Source organism: Pristis pectinata, chromosome 37, assembly GCF_009764475.1.
Source record: "Pristis pectinata isolate sPriPec2 chromosome 37, sPriPec2.1.pri, whole genome shotgun sequence".
NCBI lineage: Eukaryota > Metazoa > Chordata > Chondrichthyes > Rhinopristiformes > Pristidae > Pristis > Pristis pectinata.
Genome location: NC_067440.1, coordinates 9,980,032 through 10,002,045, shown reverse-complemented (window position 1 = coordinate 10,002,045; position 22,014 = coordinate 9,980,032). Strand labels below are relative to the sequence as shown.

At 46.3% G+C, this 22,014-nt stretch overlaps 1 protein-coding gene across 1 annotated transcript; it reads right to left on the bottom strand.

Annotated features, from left to right (window-relative positions):
- Positions 1-4,265: 4,265 nt before the first annotated feature.
- LOC127586633 (neurosecretory protein VGF-like) lies at positions 4,266-16,046 on the bottom strand. The gene is made up of 2 exons (XM_052044747.1): positions 15,989-16,046; positions 4,266-8,639 (listed from the first exon to the last, which is right to left on the bottom strand). Exon 2 carries the CDS (start codon positions 8,609-8,611, stop codon positions 7,097-7,099), a length of 1,515 nt encoding a protein of 504 aa, XP_051900707.1. The 5' UTR covers positions 8,612-8,639; positions 15,989-16,046; the 3' UTR covers positions 4,266-7,096.
- Positions 16,047-22,014: the final 5,968 nt, after the last annotated feature.

Genomic DNA, 22,014 nt, shown 5'->3' with positions numbered 1-22,014 from the left:
TGTCTGGGGAGAAGAGACATAGGTTCTCCAGAAGATCTGCTTGTTGGATAAACACCTTTTATATCTCTCAGCTACAGTCTCCATGTGGCTTAGTTGTAGTCACATTGCTTATAATGACACAGAAGTAGGCCTTTCAGCCCATCAAGTCCCTGCCAGTCCTGTTCCACGCTCCTTGTTCGCCTGTACTCCTGCAACGCATTCCCTCTATCACGTGTCCTTTTGGTTTGTTTTGCCTCTTACCTACACTAGGAGAAATTTACAGAGGCTAATTACCCTTCCAGCACATCATTGGGATGTGGAGGGGAGACTGGAATACTAGGGGGAAACCTACACAGACAACACCGGAGGTCAGGATCGAACCCAGATCCCTGGGACCATGAGGCAGCAGTGCTGTACCACTGCACTATGTACTGCACTGCCAAACACCCACGAAGGAATAGTTGGCATCAGGGTCTCTTCAATGCATCTCAGCAGCTCCAATCCCAATAGCAAATATTTTCTGAACAGCCTCCAAATCCCTCTGCACTTCCCAGGGGCCTTCTATGACTGAGCATTACACAGTGGGAAAGGATCCATGACATTCATTCCCCTGTGCGTGACATTTTCCATGAATTCCATTTTTATTGTGTGTAATCAATTCAGTGAGTAATTATTTCTTCAATTTACATTCTCCTGCATAATCCCTAAAAGCTATTCGCTGTGAAAATGAAAATTAGAAACCTTTGCTCTCACCATCTTCATCCTGAAAGGTTAACTCTAATGGTCTCTCCACAGACGCTGCCCGACCCGCTGAGTATTTTCCAGCACTGGTTATGGTTACTGATTCTGACACTGCTGATTACGTTGCAGTTGTGTAAATCGTTGGTGAGGCCGCACTTGGAGTATTGTGTACAATTCTGGTCACGCTGTAATAAGGTGGTTAAACTGAGTGCAGAAAAGATTTAACAAGACTAGAGGGCCTGAGTCATAGGGAGAGGTTGGTCAAGCTAGGTCTTTATTCCTTGGAACATAGGAGAATGAGGAGCGACCTTACAGAAGTTATAGTTTAAGATTATGAGAGGCATAGATAAGGTGGAGGTAACAGTCTTTTCCCCGTCTCAGATGCCAATGAAGAGGCGTACAGGAGTGAGATAGATCGGCTGGTTGAGTGGTGTCGCAACAACAACCTCACACTCAATGTCAGCAAGACCAAGGAATTGATTGTGGACTTCCGGAAGGGGAAGTCGGGAGAACACACACCAATCTTATTTGAAGGGGCAGCAGTGGGAAGGGTGAGCAGCTTCAAATTCCTGGGTGTCAACATCCCAGAGGATCTATCCTGGGCCCAACACATTGATGCAATCACGATGAAGGCACACCAGTGGCTCTACTTCATTAGGAGTTTGAGGAGATTCGGTATGTCGGCAAATGCTCTTGCAAATTTCTACAGAAGTACGGTGGAGAACATTCTGACTGGTTGCATCACCGCCTGGTATGGAGGCTCCAATGCACAGGATTGCAAGAGGCTGCAGAGGGTTATAGACTCAGCCAGCTCCATCACGGGCACAACCCTCCCCACCATCGAGGACATCTTCAAGATGCGGTGCCTTAAGAAGGCGATATCCATCACTAAGGGCCCTTACCATCCAGAAAATGCCCTTTTCTCATTACCACCATCAGTGAGGAGGTACAGGAGTCTGAAGACCCACACTCAATGATTCAGGAACAGCTTCTTCCCCTCCGCCATCAGATTTCTGAACGGTCCATGAACCCATGAACTCTACCCCATTATTCCTCTTTTGCACTATCTATCTATCTATCTATCTATCTATCTATCTATCTATCTATCTATCTATCTATCTATCTATCTATCTATCTATCTATCTATCTATCTATCTATCTATCTATCTACTGGTAACATGGTGATCTTTATGTCTTGCACAGTACTGTTGCCTCAAAACAACAAATTTTATGTCATATAAGGCAGTGATAATAAATCTGGTCCTGATTCTGATTCTGAGATTCTGGGTAGGGGAATCCAAAACTAGGGGGAGGAGGTTTAGGGCGAGAGGGGAAAGATTTAAAAGGAACCCAAGGGGCAACTTTTTCACGCAGAGGGTGGTGAGTACATGGAATGAGCTGCCAGAGGAGGTGGGTGAGGCATATACAACAGGATCATTTAAGAAGCACTTGGATAGGTACATGGAGGGGCGGGGCTTGGAGGGATATGGGCCAAATGCAGGAAATTGGGACTAGATAGGTGGACGACATGGTCAGCATGGACTGGTTGGGCCAAAGGGCCTGTATCTGTGCTGTATTGCTCTATGACTCCATGACTTTGTTTTTATTCAACATTTTTTGCATTGTATATATCACATAATTGATATTTTTAATATCCCTGTGTGTTTATATTGTCCATCAAGGTAACAAGGACTACGTCCATTTCCCCCTTGTGACTGATACCATGATCTTCTTGCATGTAACAGATTTTATAGTGTGCATTTCCCCGAATGTAATAAATCAATGTTCCATTTTATTGTGTGTAATGGAACCAGCGTGTAACACCAGTTCCCTGCATGTAACAGATTCCAAAATATCTATTTAATTTCCTGTTACGGATTCTATAATGTCCCCTTCCCTCTATGTGACTGATACTTTCATTTTCATTTTCATTTTTTTGCATGTAACATATTCCATGAGTTCTATGTTACTGTGTGTAAAAGATTCCACAAGCAACACCTCTTATTTTTACAATGGAGACACACAAGAGACTGCAGACTCTGGAATCTGGAGCAACACACAAAGTGCTGGAGGAGCTCAGTGGGCCTGGCAGCATCTGTGGGAGGGAAAGGAATTGTCAATGTTTCACATCGAAACCTTGCCTCAGGACTCTGTCCCGCTGAGTTGCTCTGGCAGGTTCTTTGTAGTGCCTTATACCCTCTTCCATTGGGTAGAAGATACAGGAGCCTGAGGGCATGTACCACCAGACTTAAGGACAGCTTCTACCCCACTGTGATAAGACTATTGAACGGTTCCCTTATACAATGAGATGGACTCTGACCTCACGATCTACCTTGTGATCTTGCACCTTATTGCACTACAGTTTCTCTGTAGCTGTGACACTTTACTCTGTACTGTTATTGTTTTTACCTGTACTACATCAATGCACTCTGTACTAACCCAATGTAACTGCACTGTGTAATGAATTGACCTGTAATATCGGAATGCAAGACAAGCTTTTCACTGTACCTCGGTACAAGTGACAATAATAAACCAATACCAATTTTCCCCGTGTAACCGATTTATCCATTTCTGAATCCCCATGAGCAATAAATTCCATGTTCTGTGTTATCTCGTATGATCGGTTCAACATCTCACACCTTTTTTCAGTATTAATTTCCTTGAAATCTATTTATTTTCCACTATTTAGTTTTGTAATTTATAGTGATTTTATGTCTTTGCGCTGTACTGCTGCCTCAAAACAACAAATTTCACATCATATAAGGCATAATAAATCTGATTCCCAGTGTATTATTGGCGACACTTGCGGGCTGCCGCCAGAACACTACGCAAAAGATGTATTTCATTGTGTGTTTCAATGTACATGTGACTAATAAAGATATCTTGTCTTAGCACATTCTAAAGTGTCAAGTTCCCTGTAGGTGAATGATTTTATACTAGTTCTCCGCTCATTCGCTTAAAATCCCCTTTTCATGTAATTTACAGACACGATGTGGTCTATTTCTCTCTGAAAACGGACTCGGTGTGTAGTCTGCATTTTCCCGGCATGTGACAAATCCCGTTCTTCATTCATACGTAAAGGATTCCGTCATAAGAGATTTCCTGCATTTTATCAAATTCTGTGCTGAAGTCTCTGCATCAGAGCTTTTGGGAAACGGTGCGTGGCGATTGCGGCCGGCGTCCCGCGCTGACAAGGGAGCAGTCGCCGTCACCCCTCTCCGTCGGAACCGCAAGAAAAAGACGGACCGTTGAATAAAATATGAGCTTTTATTCATAACAAAACTAGTACTGAACCGCTCGTCCCACCCTTCCCCGCCATGCTATTTACAAGATTGACTTTGAATGGAAAAAGACATCAGGTACTGCCACATCAAAAGACTATATTTTTTTCTTTAGGTTAACAAGACTCGTGTACACTTCAAAAAGCGGACTTGAAAAAGGTTTACAATGGAACTCGCGTAATCCTCCCCCCAACGACTCCGTTCCTTCGTTTGCTCGCCTTCCTCCCCCCCCCCCCCTCCCCCACCCCCGTTGTTGCAGCGAGAGTTGGTCCGGTCTCTCCGAACCGAAACGTTGTCCCCAAGTTTTCAAAAATAAAACTTACTGGGTTCATCCCACTGAGGAATCGATGCACGATTCATGCCCGTTGATGTAAGAATTCTTCCTCAACAACGCACTTGGATATTACAGAGGTGGAAAGACTTTGACCCTGAATGCTAGCCGTGTTCCTCTCTCTCTCTTTCCGCAGATGCTGGGTATTCCTAAAAATCTCTCCATTCCCAGCACCCGTAATATTTTGCACTTGTAGTCAATTGGGCGTTTGCCATCGAAGGTATAACGCAAAAGCTTCCAAATCGGATTGATCAGCGACCCTTAATTCCGGTGACATTGCGAAATTGGATTGGGCTCTGTCTGGGTAAGCGCCTAATATTTCCTGGCGCGCATCAAATGATGCCACTGGTAACCAACCACCCATTTCTGCCCTTTACCAACGCAAATTGGAACTCAGAAGTGCAACCTACGCCCTGCGTGAAACAGTCATAAAATTCACAAGATGGACATGGTAATGAGATCCCCAAATAAGATGAGAATTAAAAGGAATTCTGACTTTGATGTTCTCATCACAGTATGTGCTGGGCTCATATTCAACTGATCAAAATAATTTTCTTTGCTCTGTCATTTTTTGTATTTTATAGCACCTTCGAGCTGCAAATGTAATCCCAGCATTACTGATCTGCCTACCACTTGTCGTGGCTTCAGATACTCACTACACAAGACGATATCAGGGAAGTGGGCCGCATGAGGCAATGGGTGTGGAGCACAATTGAAGCCCATCTCTGCCTTTAGCCGCCCTTTTCTGGGTTCTGGCCGCTTAGACGACAAAGGAACACACGAAAATAGCAGGGCACTCGGCCCTTTAAACCTACCCCACTATCATGGCTGACCTGCCCCTGGCCCCAACCCCTCTTCTGTTCCGGTTCCCCAACCGTGTGTGTGTGTATATATATATATATCTTCTTTACATACATCCAGCGAGCTAGCCTCCACAACCCTCTAAGGTAGAGAATCCCAGAGGTTCATACATTCATAGAGTTGTACAGCACAGAAACAGGCCCTTCGGCCCACATTGTCCACGCTGCCTATCCACAGTAACCCCATTTACCCACATTAAGTCCTGCTACACCTTCAAGTACTTGTCTGGATGCTTCTTAAATGATGTGTGAGTCTCTGCCTCCACCGCCTCTTCAGGCAACCTCCGAGCAGCCTCTGTAGGGAACAAAACCCTCTAAGACCCCCACCTCTCTCTCCTGAAACCTTTGCCCATCTTCTCTTAGATACCCCCCACCAGGAGAGAAAGAATTTTTACCATCTCGCCTATCTACCCCCTCATCGTTTTAGATACCTCTATCTGGTCACCCCTCAAGCCTCCTCCGCTGCAGAGAAAACGAAAGCATGCACAGTTCGCCATTCTGTGAGGATGTCAATGGATCTCTTGTGTATCCTGCAAGGCTTCAATGTTGGCACATATTTCCGCATGCTAACCACCCCAGCGCTGTAAACCTGAACCCTTAGAATTTGCTTGTCAAATCCACCATCTCCTTCCCATATTGACAACAACATGTGCAGACACCGGGCGAAGGTGTTAACCTCTTCGTCTCTCTTGTACAGTTGGTGAATCGCTTGGCTCACATCGCCCCTTGCTCTTTCCCATGGTTGTAAAAAAAAATTACAAAGGGGAAACAGTGGGTGGTGGAAGGATGTAGCCCAGATTTTGCAGCACGGGTCAGTCAACATTTACCGTGGGTGTGAAAGTTGATGCTAGATCGTGGGGCGAGCAAGCAAGCGGACCTGTCCTTGCATGAATATGTCTCGCCCATTGACAATAGAATCAGGCGATATTGAAAACCTATCTGTATCCTAACATTCCATTCCTAGGTTTACCAGGACAAATTGAGAGACCTCCACTGGGGCTCCCTACAATATTTATCGGAGCTCTTCGTTGGTATTCTTGGGTAAACTGAAAGCAGTTTAGCAGTGTTGGCCGTACAAGGTTCTGAGCTAGCTGAACCCTTTGTGACTTCTATAACTAAATTCCATCCAATAAATCTTTGGGGAGAGGGGAACTGGCAGAAGAATTTGGCTCACCCGACATCCAACTCACCCCACCCCGCCTACCCCCTCAACTCCTTTTGAACTGACCTCAGATGCTTCAATGGTAGTCCGGTGCAAACAAGTCACTTCAGAGTGAAGCAAAAACGGAGGAACTCAATGGGTCAGGCAGCATCTGTGGAGGCAGAGGGATGGTGGTCGTTTCGGGTCCAGACCCTGAATCAGGACTTCTGAACGGTGTGTTACATTAGGGGGAGTGGTGGGGGGCAGTCACACACAGGGAAGATGGAAAGGGTTGGCCGGTACACATTGGGTGTCGGTCCTCAAACTGTGGCCAACCATTTAACTACCCAAGGACATCTAGAGTTGCCAACACTCAAATCACCTCGACCGCTTTTCAACCTTCCTCTGGGCCAATTATAAATCACCCCAAACTCTAACGGGGCTGTTGCTTCGTTAAAGTCACCCCTAGCTCCTGAGGCCACCAGTTGCCCAATGTTACCTAGTGCAAAAATATCAGATTTTGATTCTGCAACCGGCTACCTCTTCCCGTTTTTCCCCCCACAAATAAAACTTAATGGGGAGGACGCGACATTTGATAGGATGCATGTGTTTCGAATTGGATCTCCATGCACAGAGTGTCAGGGGATATGTCGTCACATTACCTGACATGCACAAACCTCAACAAAAAGGTACTTTAGACAAGAAAAAAAATAGGAGTGGGGAGGGGAATAAAAGACCACTGATTCATTTCCTGGCGTCAGTGTTACTGGAAAACCTCCGGGTGTTTAAGCAAGATCTTCTCAATGTAATTTTCCAGTTCTTCTTCCTTGTCCTGGGAGTCATCGTCATAATAGTCTCCGTTCCTAAAGACTGGCTGGTAATAGTAGGGACGATGGCGTTGTTGGTATGTCCGAGGGCGGATGTAATTGGGGTAAGTGTTTTGCCCGGGTCGGTACCTCCTCGGGACGGGCAGAGACATCCCTCCGTAATCCAACGCGTTCTCGGCGCTCAGTAGGTCTTGCAGGGTGAGGTCGTTGTTGGACCGGTGTCTCAGTTTGTCCTCTCGGTAGCGGGGCACAAGGTTGTCCTCCCGTAAGTCGGGGCGGTATTTCCTCCTGGATCCCCCGTGCCGGCTCTCAGCCCTCTCCATTGAGTCTTTCCTCTTCTTCTCAACGTCGTTGATGATGTCAATGACGTCATCGGCCGGCAGATGGAGCTTGCTGGAGATCTCAATCAGCCTGTCTATGGTCTGGGGGTCAATGTCTTCACCATCTTCTTCATCTGACCTCTTCTCCTCGGACGCGCTGTCTACTTCTTGCCCGGACTCCGCGCCGCTCTTCTTCGCCTCTTCCTCCTGGTGGGGTTCCTCCTCTTGGCTCGTTTCGCCTTTCAATAGATACTGTAACAACAACTCCGATGCCATATCGTTGGCCTGGTCTTCTTCCAAATTCTTCCTGCCCACCTCTTGACCGCCTAAGTCTTCACCTCGGTACCTTGTCCTCCCCTTCCCGTCTTCTGCGCTCTCTTCATAGTCAGAGTACCCCTGCTTCCGCTCAACCAGCTCTTCAAACGCATCCAGTTCTCTCAAGACATCATTCTCTTTGGACTCCTCGCTCTTGGCTCCATGGTGCGCCGGGGTTTGTTGGTTTGTGCTGGACCTCTCTCTTTTTGTAGCCGCGCTATACCTCTCCAAGTCCTGTAGCATTGACTCCAGCTTCCCCAGGTTACGAGGAGCCAAGGTGCCTTCGTTATTTTCGTCCGATTCCCTGCTCTCTGAATGGTCCCGCCTTTGGGTCTTGGCCACCCGAGTTCTACTCTTCACGTTCTCGTCAGTGTCTTCCCTGTCCTCCTCGGGGGAGCCCTGGTAGACCGAGAAAAGACCAGCGCCGCTCCGACGCTTGGACTCCTCGGGTTCCGTCTTCTCCCCATCCACCTTCAACGCTTGTAGAAGAATGGTGGCCAACGCCTTTGCGTCCATATCTTTGAAGAGGTCCTCGTCGTAACCCGGGTCCCGCGGGGCGCCCGGGTGCGAAGCGGCCACCGACCTAACCTGGTAAGTTTTCGCGGTCTCCATCTGACCCTGGGGCGCTCTTGTGTCTTCTGTGGACATGTTTGGGTCTTGTTGGGAGTGAGCGATCTGGCCGCTCTCCTTGGCTTTGACCTGGCGGGACTGTTCCTCGTGCCCGTCCAGTGTGAGGGGCGCGCCCCCGACGGAATTCGGACATAGTAGAGCGAGGGTAAAGATCAGGAGAGTAGGCGAGCGAGCCGGCCAAATCATCTTGACTGGGGGCTGGGGAAAGAGGGAACTACAGACAAAAGATAAACACAGGAAGAAGAGATGAGACGTGTACCAATCATTAAAGAAGGCAAGTGCAATGTTAGCGTTCATTTCGAGAGAACTAGAATATAAATGCAAAGAGGTACTATTGCATAAAGCGTTGGTCAGACCGCATTTGGAATATTGTGAGCAATTTTGGGCGCTATATCTAAGGAAGGATGTGCTGGCCCTGGAGAGGGTCCAGAGGAGGTTCACAAGAATGATCCCAGGGATGACAGGTTTGACGTATGAGGTGCATTTGATGTCTCTGGGTCTGTACTCAGAAGGATGGAGGGGGAGAATCTCATTGAAACCGATGGATTGCTATAAAGCCTGGATAGTGTGGACTTGGAGAGGATCTTTCCATCAGTAGGAGAGTACAGGATCCAAGGGCACAGCCTCAGAATAAAGGAACGTCCCTTTAGAACTGAGATGAGGAGGAATTTCTTCAGCCACAGGGCGGTGAATCCGTGGAATTCGTTGCCACAGAGAGCTGCGGAGGCCACGTCATTGGGTGTATTTAAGGCAGAGATTGACAGGTGCTTGATTGGTAAGGGGGTGAAGGGTTACGGGGAGAAGGAGGGAGAATGGAGTTGAAAAACACACCAGCCATGATTGAATGTCATGATGGGCTGAATGGCCTAATTTTGCTCCTATATCTTATGGTCTTATGGTCATTAACCTTGGTAATAATCTATCATTAATATACGAGGCTGATTTTACCTGTAAAGAGAGAGTTTCAAGATATTTTCATGTTATAATACTTTATGATGTAACACGTTAAAATTTTACGTAATGAATATATATATGTTTTACTATGATTAGAGTGTTACTCTGTGCCTTGTCAGCCTATTACATCTATGCCAACCATTAAACTCCCAGTATTAACAAACAATCTGCTGGAGGAACTCAGTGGGTCGAGCAGCATCTGTTGGGAGGGAAAGGAATTGTCAACATTTTGGGTCGAAACCCTGCCTCAGGACCCAAAACATCAACAATTCCTTTCCTCCCACAGATGCTGCTCGACCCGCTGAGTTCTTGCAGCAGATTGTTTGTTGCTCCAAATTCCAGCGTCTGCAGCCTCTTGTGTCAACGCCCAGTATTATTTTGCCTCTTTAAGATCTGCTTTTTTAAAGAAACAGCTTCAGGCGAATAATTGTAACATACTGATTGTATTTATGTTTTATATATTCTTTTGTATTTCCTTATGGAATGTAAAGGGGCCATTTGGTCTATCTACTTCACGCTGGCTCTCAAAAGAAGACCATTGATCTCATCCCCCCACTTGTTTCACTGAAACCCATTCTCCCTCACTCCACGCTAATTTTCCCGGCACCCACCTACAATTTACAGCGGCCAATTAACCGCACAAACTTCATGTCATTGGGATGTGGGAAGGAACCGGAGCACCCGGGGGAAACCCACGGGGTCACAAGGAGAAGGTGCAAACTCCACACACACACACACACACACACACACACACACACACACACACACACACACACACACACACACACACACACACAGCACCGGAGGTCGGGATCGACCCTGAGTCACCGAGGCTGTGAGAAAGGAACAATACCTTTCTCACCGCCCTGGTGAGTGAAGGTGTTTGTTAAATATAGCGTCATACGGCACAGAAAGAGGCCCTTCTGCCCACCATTTCCATGCTTACCATCAAGTACCCAGCTATACTAGAGAGAAACTGCAGATACTGGAATCTAGATGAAAAACACGATGATGCTGGAGGAACTCAGCAGGTCAGGCAGCATCCGTGGAGAAAACTATCTCTTACCTGCATCTACCTATCCCTACCCTGTGCCCACCCCGCCTCCCCTCTTTTGTCCACCTATCACTGCTCTGCTTTTCCCTCCTATATATCTGGCTTCCCCTTTTCCTATCTTCAGTCCTGAAGAAGTGTCCCGACCCGAAACGTTGACCGCCTGCTTTTCTCCACGGGTGCTGCCTGGCCTGCTGAGTTCCCCCGGCATCATCCTTTTCACCCAATTAGCTAAATGAATATCTTTTCCCCACTCCTCCTCCACAAAGGTGGTCTCCCTTTAAACCCAAGGCAGGTCCACAACTGGTCGAGCCAACCAAATGGCCGTCCTATCAGAAGTTTGAATGATACAGGCGAGGGAACGGGTGACATTTCCGGCATCCAGACATTCTGTCTCGCAATTGAGCAGAAAGAAAATACTGCAGACGCCAGAAACCTGAAACAAAAACTGAACCTGCTGGTAACACTCAGCAGGTCGGGCAGCATCTGTGGAAGTGCAAATTGAGTTGGTGTTTCAGGTCAAAGAACTGGGAAATGTTAATCAATTGATAGATTGTAGAGAAAGGGGGGCAGGGGCGTTTTCTCCACTAATCCACTCTTTCTCTGAAACTTAAAATGTCTGGTGAAGAGTATGTGATTGAAATGTTAACTCTTTCTCTCTCCACAGTTCCTGCCTGACCAGCTGATTATTTCCAATATTTTCTGCTCTGTTTCATACTGCACACATGTAATGGGGCAAGCTTTTCGTTTTATTTATTTATATTTCAGGATCCACCTAGATTAGGAGAGATAAGTATGAGAGGACGTGGCTTTAGGGTGAAAGGGGAAAGGTTTAGGAGGAACATTAGGGGGAACTTCTTCACTCAGAGAGTGGTGGGAGCGTGGAACGGGCTGCCATCTGATGTGGTGAATGCGGGCTCACTCCTAAGTTTTAAGAATAAATTGGATAGATACATGGATGGGAGAGGTCTGGAGGGTTATGGACTGGGTGCAGGTCAATGGGACTAGCGGAATGTTTCAGCACAGACTAGAAGGGCTGAATGGCCTGTTTTCTGTGTTGTAGTGTTCTATGGTTCTATTTGGGTATTACTGGTTAGGCAGCATTTATTGCCCTTCCTTAATTAGCCTTGAATAGAATGGCTTGCTGGCCCTTTCAGGGGACATTTCAGAGTGACAGCCACTTTGGTCTGGAGTCACAACTGGAGCAGGCAAAATAAGAACGATCGATTTTTCTCCCTTGATGAGCCACGTTGGTGAGGCTGCATATTGTGTTCAGTTTTGGTCACCCTGCTATAGGAAAAATGCCATTAAGCTGGAAAGAGTGCAGAGGAGATTTACGAGGATGTTGCCAGGACTCGGGGGACTGAGTTACAGAGAGATGTTGGACAGGTTCGGATTTTATTCATTGGAACAGAGGAGACTGAAGGGTGATCTCATAGAGGTGTATAAAATCATGAGGGGCATAGATAGGGTGAATGCGTGCAGTCTTTTTCCCAGGGTTGGGGAATGAAGAACTGAAGGGCATAGGTTTAAGGAGAGATTTAATAGGAACACGAGGGGCAACTTTTTCATCCAGAGGGTGGTGGTATCTGGAACGAGCTGCCAGAGGGAGTGGTTGAGGCAGGTACAATAACAACATTAAAAGACACTTGGACAGATACATGGATAGGAAAGGTTTGGAGGGATATGGGCCAAGTTGGACTAGCTTAGATGGGCATCTTGGTCAGCATGGACCAGTTGGGCCGAAGGGCCTGTTTCTGTGCTGTATGACTATGACTCTAAGCTGGTTTTTATGACAGTCTGGTAGTTTTGTGGTTATTTTTACAAATAAATATTTCTTTTTATATTCCAGTTTGTTAACTGACTTTAAATTCTAGTGTTGTGAGATATGAACTTTCATTGTTAGTCCAAGACACTGTCAGGGATGGAGGGGGCCAAACAGATGTGGATACAGATAGAGAGAGAGGGGAGGGGAGAGGGAGAGATGGAGGAAGATAGAGAGGAGAGAGAGCAAAAGATGGGAGAGAGGGAGAAAGAGGTGGGAGTGAACAAGGGACATTGAGAGAGAGGGAGGGAGGGTTCAGAGAGAAAGAGCAAAGAGAGAGAGAAGGGGAGAGAGGGAAAAGAAACGAGAGAGGGTGAAGGCGACAAAGGGAGAGGCGGAGAGGGAAGGGAAGGGGACTTGGGGATAGAGTCAGTTAGATGGAGAGATTTAAAATAACGACAGGTAGAGAGGCAGGAGCAGACCCAGACAGAGACAGGAGGGAGTCGGAGTTATATAAAACAAATATTGAAAGCAAACCATAGGGTAACAAAAATAGGAAAACTCAAACAAACAATAGGGACATGGGTCATCTAAAGAGAACAGACGTACAAACAGCAAGGGCACAACCCATAAGAGATGGGGCGGATGAGATAGATCGCCGCCCACTCACTCTCTCTGGTATGCCATGTTTTGCATTCCCCACCCCCGAATTCCCCTCACCCCATCTCCCGTTCTCTCCTCCGTATCAGGAACACCTTCCTCTCTGCCCAGTTTCCTTGTCTGAATCTCGTTGTGTGGACTGCGTCTTCAGTTCGATGACAAACCTCTCCGTCTCCGGTCTCTGCCCCGACGCGCCCGACTAGAACCATTACCAAGTGTGTGTGCCACCCTATCTTTGTGTGTGTGTGTGTGTGTGTGTGTGTGTGTGTGTGTGTGTGTGTGTGTGTGTGTGTGTGAGAGAGAGAGAGAGAGAGAGAGTGTATGCGTGTGTGTGTATGTATGTGCCTGTGTGTGTGTGTATGTTGTGTGTGTAAGAGAAAGAGAGACGAGAGAGAGAGAGTGCTGTGCATGTGGCTGTGTCTTTCTATTTGCGTGTTTCCATCTGGGTAAATGCACCACTACCCGTCTTTATGCATGCAGGTATTTGTGTGTGTGTTTATGTGTGTGTGTGTGTGTGTGTATGTGTGTGTGATTCGTGTGTGTGTATCTGTGTGTTTGTGTATCTATGTGTGTGTATCTCTGTGTATTTGTGCGTGTATATCTCTGCGTGTGTATTCCTGTGCTCATATGTATTTCTATGTGTCACTGGATGTGAAGAAATCCATCCGTGTGTCTGCATGTTTAGGCGTGAGTATGTGTGCATATATGTGCGTGTGTATGTCGTTCGGTGTATTCATGAGCGCCTGCGTGTATGCATGAGAATATATTTCCATGTATGTCTGCAGGTGTCCGTACGTGTGTGTGTGTGTGTGTGTGTGTGTGTGTGTGTGTTGATGAATTTGTGTCTGTCCTTGTACTCGTGTGAGTGCGAATTTGTGTGATTCTGTGTTTACGCGTGTATGTTTGTGCGTGTTCGCGTTCGTGTGTGTTTGTGTCAACGCGCGTGTATGTGTCTGTGAGTGAGTGTGTGCGTCTACGTGTGTGTACTTGTGTGTGTGCATCGGTGTGAGTGGCGTGCTGTGAATGCAGGTCTGTGTGCTAAGTGCGTGTGTCTCTATGTGCTTACGTGACTGTGTGATTGCTTGTGTGTGTGTGTGTGTGTGTGTGTGTGTGTGTGTGTGTGTGTGTGTGTGTGTGTGTGTGTGAGAGAGAGAGAGAGAGAGAGAGATCCAGACTCCAGATCCAACTGCACGCCCCGCAGTAGATAGACTCCATTCCCCGTGAGATCACCAGAACTCCCCGCCGAGTGGCTGTGAATCCTTCAGCAACCATTGTGCTTCTACTGGGAGTGTTTACCGGCAATCGGAGATGGACCAGAGATGCCACGTTGCAAAAGAGGAAGGCTGCTCGAGCGTTATACATAAAAAAAGGGCTTGCTTATTTATAACGAGCGCCCAGCGAAGGGTAGTGGTTTAATGTGAAGTGCGATTGCACTCGGTGGGGAGGGACCGGCACAGCGGTGGCCAGAGGTGGCGACTGCAGGATTGGAGAAGCTGTTACCATGGCAATTAATTCAGCTCTGCAGCCTCCCGGTTGTCACGGCAACCCCGGGATTCATGAATGGGGCGGAAGGAGCCGAGAGCTCCGAGCCTGTACTGTGAGCTGGGCGGCTCCTGTCTGCAGCACCGGGCGGGGCGCCCACTCCGAGCCGTGTCTGCGCGGCTCTCCCGCAGCCCCCTCCGCCACTCACCTCGCCACAGCGGCTCCGGTCACTTTCATTCTGGGAAATGCCCATGGTTCGGGGTGCAGAGGGTTTCTTTGTGGGCTGGCAGGGAAGGGTGGGGGGCAGGGAACCTCATCAGGGCGCTTCAGGGCAGTCAGTGAGCCCGAGCAACGTGCCCGGCGCCATCATAATGGTTATTGTCCTTTCCTTCGTTATTGTGGTGTCGTTTCTGTAATTGGTTGTGGGAATGCCTCGCTACCTGTTCGTCTGGTTCTCTCTCTCTCATATCTGTCTGATTGATTGTCTGTCTACCTATCTCGTTCTGTCTTTCTTTATATCGACCTATCTCTCTCTAAATCTCTTTTTAGCTGTCTCTCTCTTTTGTCAATCTGTCTCTCTCTCTCTGTCTCTCTCTCTCTCTCTCTCTCTATCTATCTATCTGTCTATCTATCTATCTATCAAGGTCTGTCTGCCTGTCTGTCTGCCTGTCTGTCTATCTGTCCGTCTGTCTATCCATCTACCGACCTACGTTTTATTTCTCTCCCTCCGCTCCCCCCCCCCCCCACCACCGCCCTCCCTCTCTATTTACCGTGCGTTCGAAATTTCAAGAATAAACCAGGAGTAAAATGCATTTGACCGCAATTCAATGTAAAGCTGATTGTAAAGGAGAAATCCCATCTGTGCTGCTGGCAGGGACCGGAAAGTCTCGCTGTGCTCATTTCAACCGGAATGTGTCTTCCAGGGATCTCCCCATTCCTCGCTCCACGGACGTAAAGACAATTCATTCTCATTCACTGTTAGTAGGCTTACAGGCAATAGTATCTCAAAACGAACACAGTGCCAGGTTAAATCAAACATCTTTGATCCCGAGTCTGCAATCCGCATTGAATTACAAGTGGTTTGGTACCGCCGTTACAGATGCAATTGTTCTTAAATTTCAAATGCAATTATATGAACGCATAAAATTATACATTTAATGTACCCAGCGAATATGCAAGACCGTAATATGATTTGCAACATGTCTATACATATACAGTATAGACATTTTATATGGTCATTCATATGTTGGTAACACAGAATTATATATTTTGTATGTGATTTCCCATTGGAAAATCTCAAGATGAGATATCGTATGTTGGTATATAATTAATTCAGGTTGTCAGCTTCCATAGATTGATAGATAGGTAGATAGATATAGATCCTTTTTGGTCACTAACAAATTACAAGGCACCAGATAATCCCACGATGAGAGTGCAAACAAATAATTTTGCATCGCAATGGGGCGAGAATAATGTCTCGAATTTCATGCATCTCCGATCCTACGGATGTCAACCAGTTTCATTTCAGCCCCAGCTGTTAGAACATTAACACGTCAACTTACATATGAACTCTTTAATTTGGATGAATTAATGGTTAACTTGGTTTTAAATCTGGTCTGTTAACGCAGTGTTAGCCTAAGGTCTCTCTTACCCTGACTCGTCGATGCCTCGGATGCAACAGATGGCAGTCTGGGTCCAGAGGATGTCCTCTTCTCCGGCTTGTCCCTGCCTCTTGCTTTCAGCACCCCGGACAGCGCCCGACGCTTTTATGCCTTTCAGGCAGCCCCCATGTGACCATGACGTCACCTTGCATTGACGTCAGCGGTTCATTCATTCATTCCCAGCCTCTGCTCTGGAAATCACCCGCAGTCCAGAAACTCATGAATGAAACTCCGCTCCATTCACATGAAGGGAGGGAGAGATGGGGGTTGGGGAACGTGCTTTATCGCCACTGACTTGCGTTAACTCCAATGCAGGTTCAGTACAAACCCGTCCTGGAGACGAGGGAATAGTGGATTGTCGGGCAACTCAACGTAATGAAAAATAAGGTCAAAGATTAAACATATACATCTAAACATCAAAACACGTCGCGTCTAAAAGGAATGATTTTAGCTGCGTAAGGGTACTTACGAACATTAACAGGCGATGTTTCCAGAAGGTCATTGTTAGTGATGGTTGGCGCTAATTTTGATGCGTGAACGGTCTTAATCAAGTCTGGGCCAATTAATTCAAAAAGACACGTAGATAGAATAAATTTACACGAGTGAATACAATTACCAACGGTATGTTGTGTCTACGTAGGACAAGTTGAGATTTTAAAAATTATATATCTATACTGTGTGTGTGTGTGTGTGTGTGTGTGTGTGTGTGTGTGTGTGTGTGGCTTCTATATGCAGCATATAACGGTACCATTTAGCGACATGGATTTATCAATTTACATAGAACAAATAATATTATATATTTTACCTCTCCTAAGTACCCTTGTAGGTATAAACAATGCTTTCTACTTTCATCCATCTGTCCATCCGTAACATTTTAAGGTTAAATATTTTAACCATTCCATAAATGCATAAATTGAACGTTCGTCTGGGGAGATGGGGAAATGGGCGATTCTTCGCCTCGGCTGGGGGAGTATCGGAATGAGAAACAGAGCTCTGTGCATCCACGTTTGATTGACACGCGCTTGGTCCCATTTACCCTTGTTTAGATTCTTTTAAAAATCTTTAACGTCGGTAGGCACAGCCAACCTCCTTTCAAACGCACATTAGCCCACGGAAGTTTATCTCGCTCTTATTTTCCCTGCTACTTCGAATCATTTTCTCTCATCTTGCTGCCAACACTAGCGACTCGATTTCAGATCCAACCCAGAATTTATTCTTATTCTTAGGAGAATCACACCATCACAGAACGTCCTCACTTAAGGAGCTGGGTTTATGGCATTTGTCAGAAACGGCATTGCTTCCGTTTGCCATGTAATTTGTAAACATTGATAATGGTGGCGTGTTTGCTTTTTTAAAAAATCTATTCCCCTCAGTGCTAATAAAAACGGCAGATCAATTTCGGGCAACACTTTTAAAGAGACGTGGTTAGGGAGGGCCAGGTTTTACACCATAAAACTGAAAGATTATTTATATATTGTTTCGGATTTCTAGTATCTGCAGATCTTGCTCTTTAGTGGGAGGGCAGCGTTTCAGCACCACGGAGAGCGCAGTGACTGCAGAGAAAGACAGATCTCCAATACTAACTCACCACCACACCACCGCCCCACAACCCCCTTTTCACAACTCGCTACTCCACATCAGGATTTTTGACAATAAAATGTGACTTCTTTTTTTAAGAAAAAAGTGAATGAGAAGCGATTGCAAGCAATTTGTGGAGGCCATGAATTTCGAACCGGAAACGAGGCCGCAATCAACAAAGCTTTTAAAGTTTATTTTTATCGTTGAGTGAAAAAACAGGGAAGGAATTTAGATCTTGCCCCGGGCTCGCCTTATCTGTCGCACGCAACACTGGATGCCGTCTCTTTCTCTCTGTCAAGTCTACTCCGCCCCAACAACCCCTTGCTTTCAAGCTCCCTTCTTAACTCTCTTTTCTTATCCTCTCCACTTCTCCGTTGTCATCTCTTCCCCCATTTTCTCCCCTTCCCTGACTCGCCTTCTTCAAAATTCTTTCTCTCCCTCTCTCTTCCCCTTGCTATTTCTTCCTCCCTCTCCTTTCCACCTTTCTCTCTGTCCTCTCGTCCCCACCGTTTCCCTCCCCGCCGTACATCACCCACTCGCTCCCCACCCCTTTCTCTGCCCTCTCTCCAATTCTTTCCCTCTGGCCTTTCTGTTCTGTCCGTTTTCTCCTTTGTCCCTCCCCCCTTTGCCCTCCCTCTCTCTCCTCACTTCATACTCTTTTGCTCCTCTTCCTGTCCCCTCTTTCTTTTCTCGCTTTCTCTCCTCTTTCTCTCTTACCAACTATTTCCTCTTTTCTTTCTCATTCTCTCTGACGCTCACCTTGACTCCTTCCCTCCTCGTTCTCTACCCTCTGCTGTTCCCCTCATCCCTCACTCTGATGTTATTTCCCTTTTATTTTTTGCTCACTGTCTCCCCGCTCGCTCCTGTCTATACTACCCACACAGCCTCTGAGTGAACAGAACTTTACAACATATATTTGCTGCCTTAGATAATCCATTTCCCCCATGCTGGCACCAAAGCAAACATTCTCAAAATGCTGTCTCTTCCGATAAAGATTGGGGTGCACAAACAATCCAGGGCAGAGCTAAGTAGAAAGTAAGAAACTTTCGTCAAGGCAGAGGTATCTGAAACCAGAGTGCAGAGGTTTACACTTCCCACTGCCTCAGGAAAGCAGCCAAAATAATCAAAGACCCCTCACACCCCGGACATTCTCTCTTCTCCCCTCTCCCATCAGGCAGAAGATACAAAGGCCTGAAAGCACGTACCACCAGACTCAAGAACAGCTCTATACTGCGGTTATCAGACTCTTGAATAGTCCTTTCATACACTAAAAGATGAACTCTTGATCTCCCAATCTATCTCATTCTGGCCCTTGCACTTTATTTGTCTACTTAGACTTTAACACTATATTCTGCATTCTGTTTTTGCTACCTCGGTGTATTTATATATGGAATGGACTGCCTGGATGGCACGCAAACAGGAGTTTTTCACTGTCTTGGTCCATGTGACAATAATAAACCAATATTCCAACCAATATTCCAGTGTTAATGTAAGAAGAAGGAGGTTTGGAGGGAATCTGAGGCAGGTGGTTGGAATCTAGGACAGTCTGCCTGAAGGGCCGGTGGACACAGCTACTTTTACAACTTTTATACAAACATTTGAATCACCAAGACACAACAGGCTGTGGACCAAGTGCTGGAAAAAAGGATTAGCATAGATAGGTGCTTGATGGCCAGCATGGATATGATGGGCTGAAGGGTCTGTTTCTGTGTAGTGTGACTCAATTACACTGAAAACAATTGTTCCAGAATGGTGATATATCGACATTAGTGTTTCAAGAATTATCCTATAGTTTGGAAGGATAATGTGGTATGGTGTTATCTCCCTGATCTTCACCCACACTGGCTGATTTTGTTTTGGATTTTTCAGTCAGTGACTCCCTGTTGTCTCTTTCTTGTTTTAAAGCCAGCTCCTTCAGTAATTTCCACCAACATTCAGTTACAGCAGGTGGCCTGAGATATGACTAACTATTAATCATCTGACACTTCAAAAAGCTTGTGAGGTTCCTCATGTTCCTACACTCTGTTTACCCTCTGTTTTTCGACTGGCCCTCTCTTTCTCTTTGTATCTCCAGCTCTCTCTGTTTCTCCAGCTCTTTCTGCATATCGTGATCTCGTTGTTTTGTCATTTAATTCTTCTTGTGTTTCACACTCTCTTTCCTGATCTCCAATATCCCCTTCTACCCTACCCTTTGATCACCCACTCCGTCCACTCTCTTTCTCTGTGGCTCTGCCCCTTTCACTTTCTGCCTCATGCCCCTCTGTTCCCCTGCACTCCACACTTTTCAACGCCTCCTCTTCTCTTATGCACCTCCCCTTCTCTTCTGTTTCCCCCTCTCATTCTCATTTCATCCCTCTCATGCTCTCCCTCTCTCTCTCTCTCCTCGCACTCTGTTAAACACTCTCTGTCTCTCTGTTCAATTTCAAAAATATACTTGACACATAAAATATATACAGGAGAGGAGGAGGATGAGAGGAGACATGATAGGGGTGTACAAAATATCAAGAGGAATAGATAGAGTGGACAGCCAGCACCTCTTTCCCAGGGCACCAATGCTCAATACAAGAGGGCATGGCTTTAAGGTAATGGGTGGGAAGTTCAAGGGAGATATCAGAGGGAGGTTTTTTACCCAGAGAGTGGTTGGGGCATGGAATGCGCTGCCTGGGGTGGTGGTGGAGGCAGGTACATTGGTCAGATTCAAGAGATTGTTAGCTAAGCATATGGAGGAATTTAAAATAGAGGGATATGTGGGAGGAAGGGGTTAGATAGTCTTAGGTGAGGTTTAAAGGTCGGCACAACATTTTGGGCCGAAGGCCCTGTATTGTGCTGTACTGTTCTATGTTCTATGAAGCATAATCAGTCCATGCCTTCCTCTGCACTCAATGTGCCATCAAACCAATACATTAATTGTGCCTTGAACAAATGCATGCACTTACAAAACACCACTGTTGTTCGTATTTCTTCCTTGATACACCCATGAAGTGTCTGACTCTTAGGCAAAACTCTGCACCTCAGAGTTCAGTCCATGCTCTGCTTCTCATTTACCCTTCTGCCTTCTCTTTCCATACATCTCTCCCTCTCTTTCCCCCCTCCTTTCGTCCCTGTTGTCTCACCACCACCCCCCCCCCCCACCCCACCCACCGACCCTCTTTCATTTGCAGTGTGCAGTGGCTGCTCTTCAGTCCTTCCTGGGCTCTTGCTTTATCCTTGACTCTGAAGCAAGAATTTTGATCGCCTTTACTATGAATCACAATTGGTCATGTCGCCTCCATAAAGATCCCATTGTCATCTCCAGGACCAAGGCTGCAGTTGTATTGGCAGTGACGTCAGCACGTACGCACTTCCAGTCGATCACAATCCCTCTGTTCCTTTCAAGACAGGCTTCAGACAAATAACTGCAAAACCACATTATAACACTAGGCTCTGGTGCCTTTGTGGCATCCCAGTCAGGCATCCTTCGAACCAATTGTGCTGTGAAGTGTATTGTTTATCCTGATGTAAAACTACTATTGAATAATCACTTGTTTGACAAACTGATGATTGATGTATTGTGTTGAATTTGTAAAAGCCCTTAGAAAAGGTTTTAAACAGAGAACAAGCATTTATATAATGCCTTTTAGTGTTGTAGTTTAATGTAGTGTTTGTAGTGCAGAGAATTCTGGACAGAGTTCAGCCTCCCCTCCATGGACTCCGTCTACACTTCTCGCTGCCTCGGTAAAGCAGCCAACATAATCAAAGACCCCACCCACCCCGGACATTCTCTCTTCTCCCCCCTCCCATTGGGCAGAAGATACAAAAGCCTGAAAGCATGTACCACCAGGCTCAGGAACAGCTTCTATATCCTGCTGTTATAAGAATATTGAATGGTCCCCTAGTACAATAAAATGGACTCCTGACCTCACAATCTACCTCGTTATGGCCTTGCACCTTATTGCATACCTGCACTGCATTTTCTCTGTAGCTGTAACACTTTATTCTGCATTCTGTTATTGTTTTCTCTTGTGCTACCTCAATGCACTGTTGTAATGAATTGATCTGTACGAACGGTATGCAAGACAAGTTTTTCACTGTACCTCAGTACATGTGGCAATAATAAACCAATTTACCAACTTAATCTACCAATTTAATTCCCCTGCAAAGTAACAAAGACAAGCCCCAATTTATCCACAGTAAAATCCCACAATTAATTACGTGACATGGGTTCTGAGAAAAGTTGCCGGGGTGACTGGGTGACCTCCCAACAATTCTTCCAAATAGTGCCTCAATGGGATCTTTGATCAAATCAGATGGGACCTCCGTTAAAGTTCTCCCCCTGAGGCAGAACCTCCGACACTGCAGAACTCTTTCCTCACTGCACAATCATGTAAAGTCCCAAAGGGAGGATGTGGGGAGGATGATTCCTCTTGAGGGAGAACCTAGATCAAGGGGTCACTGCTTC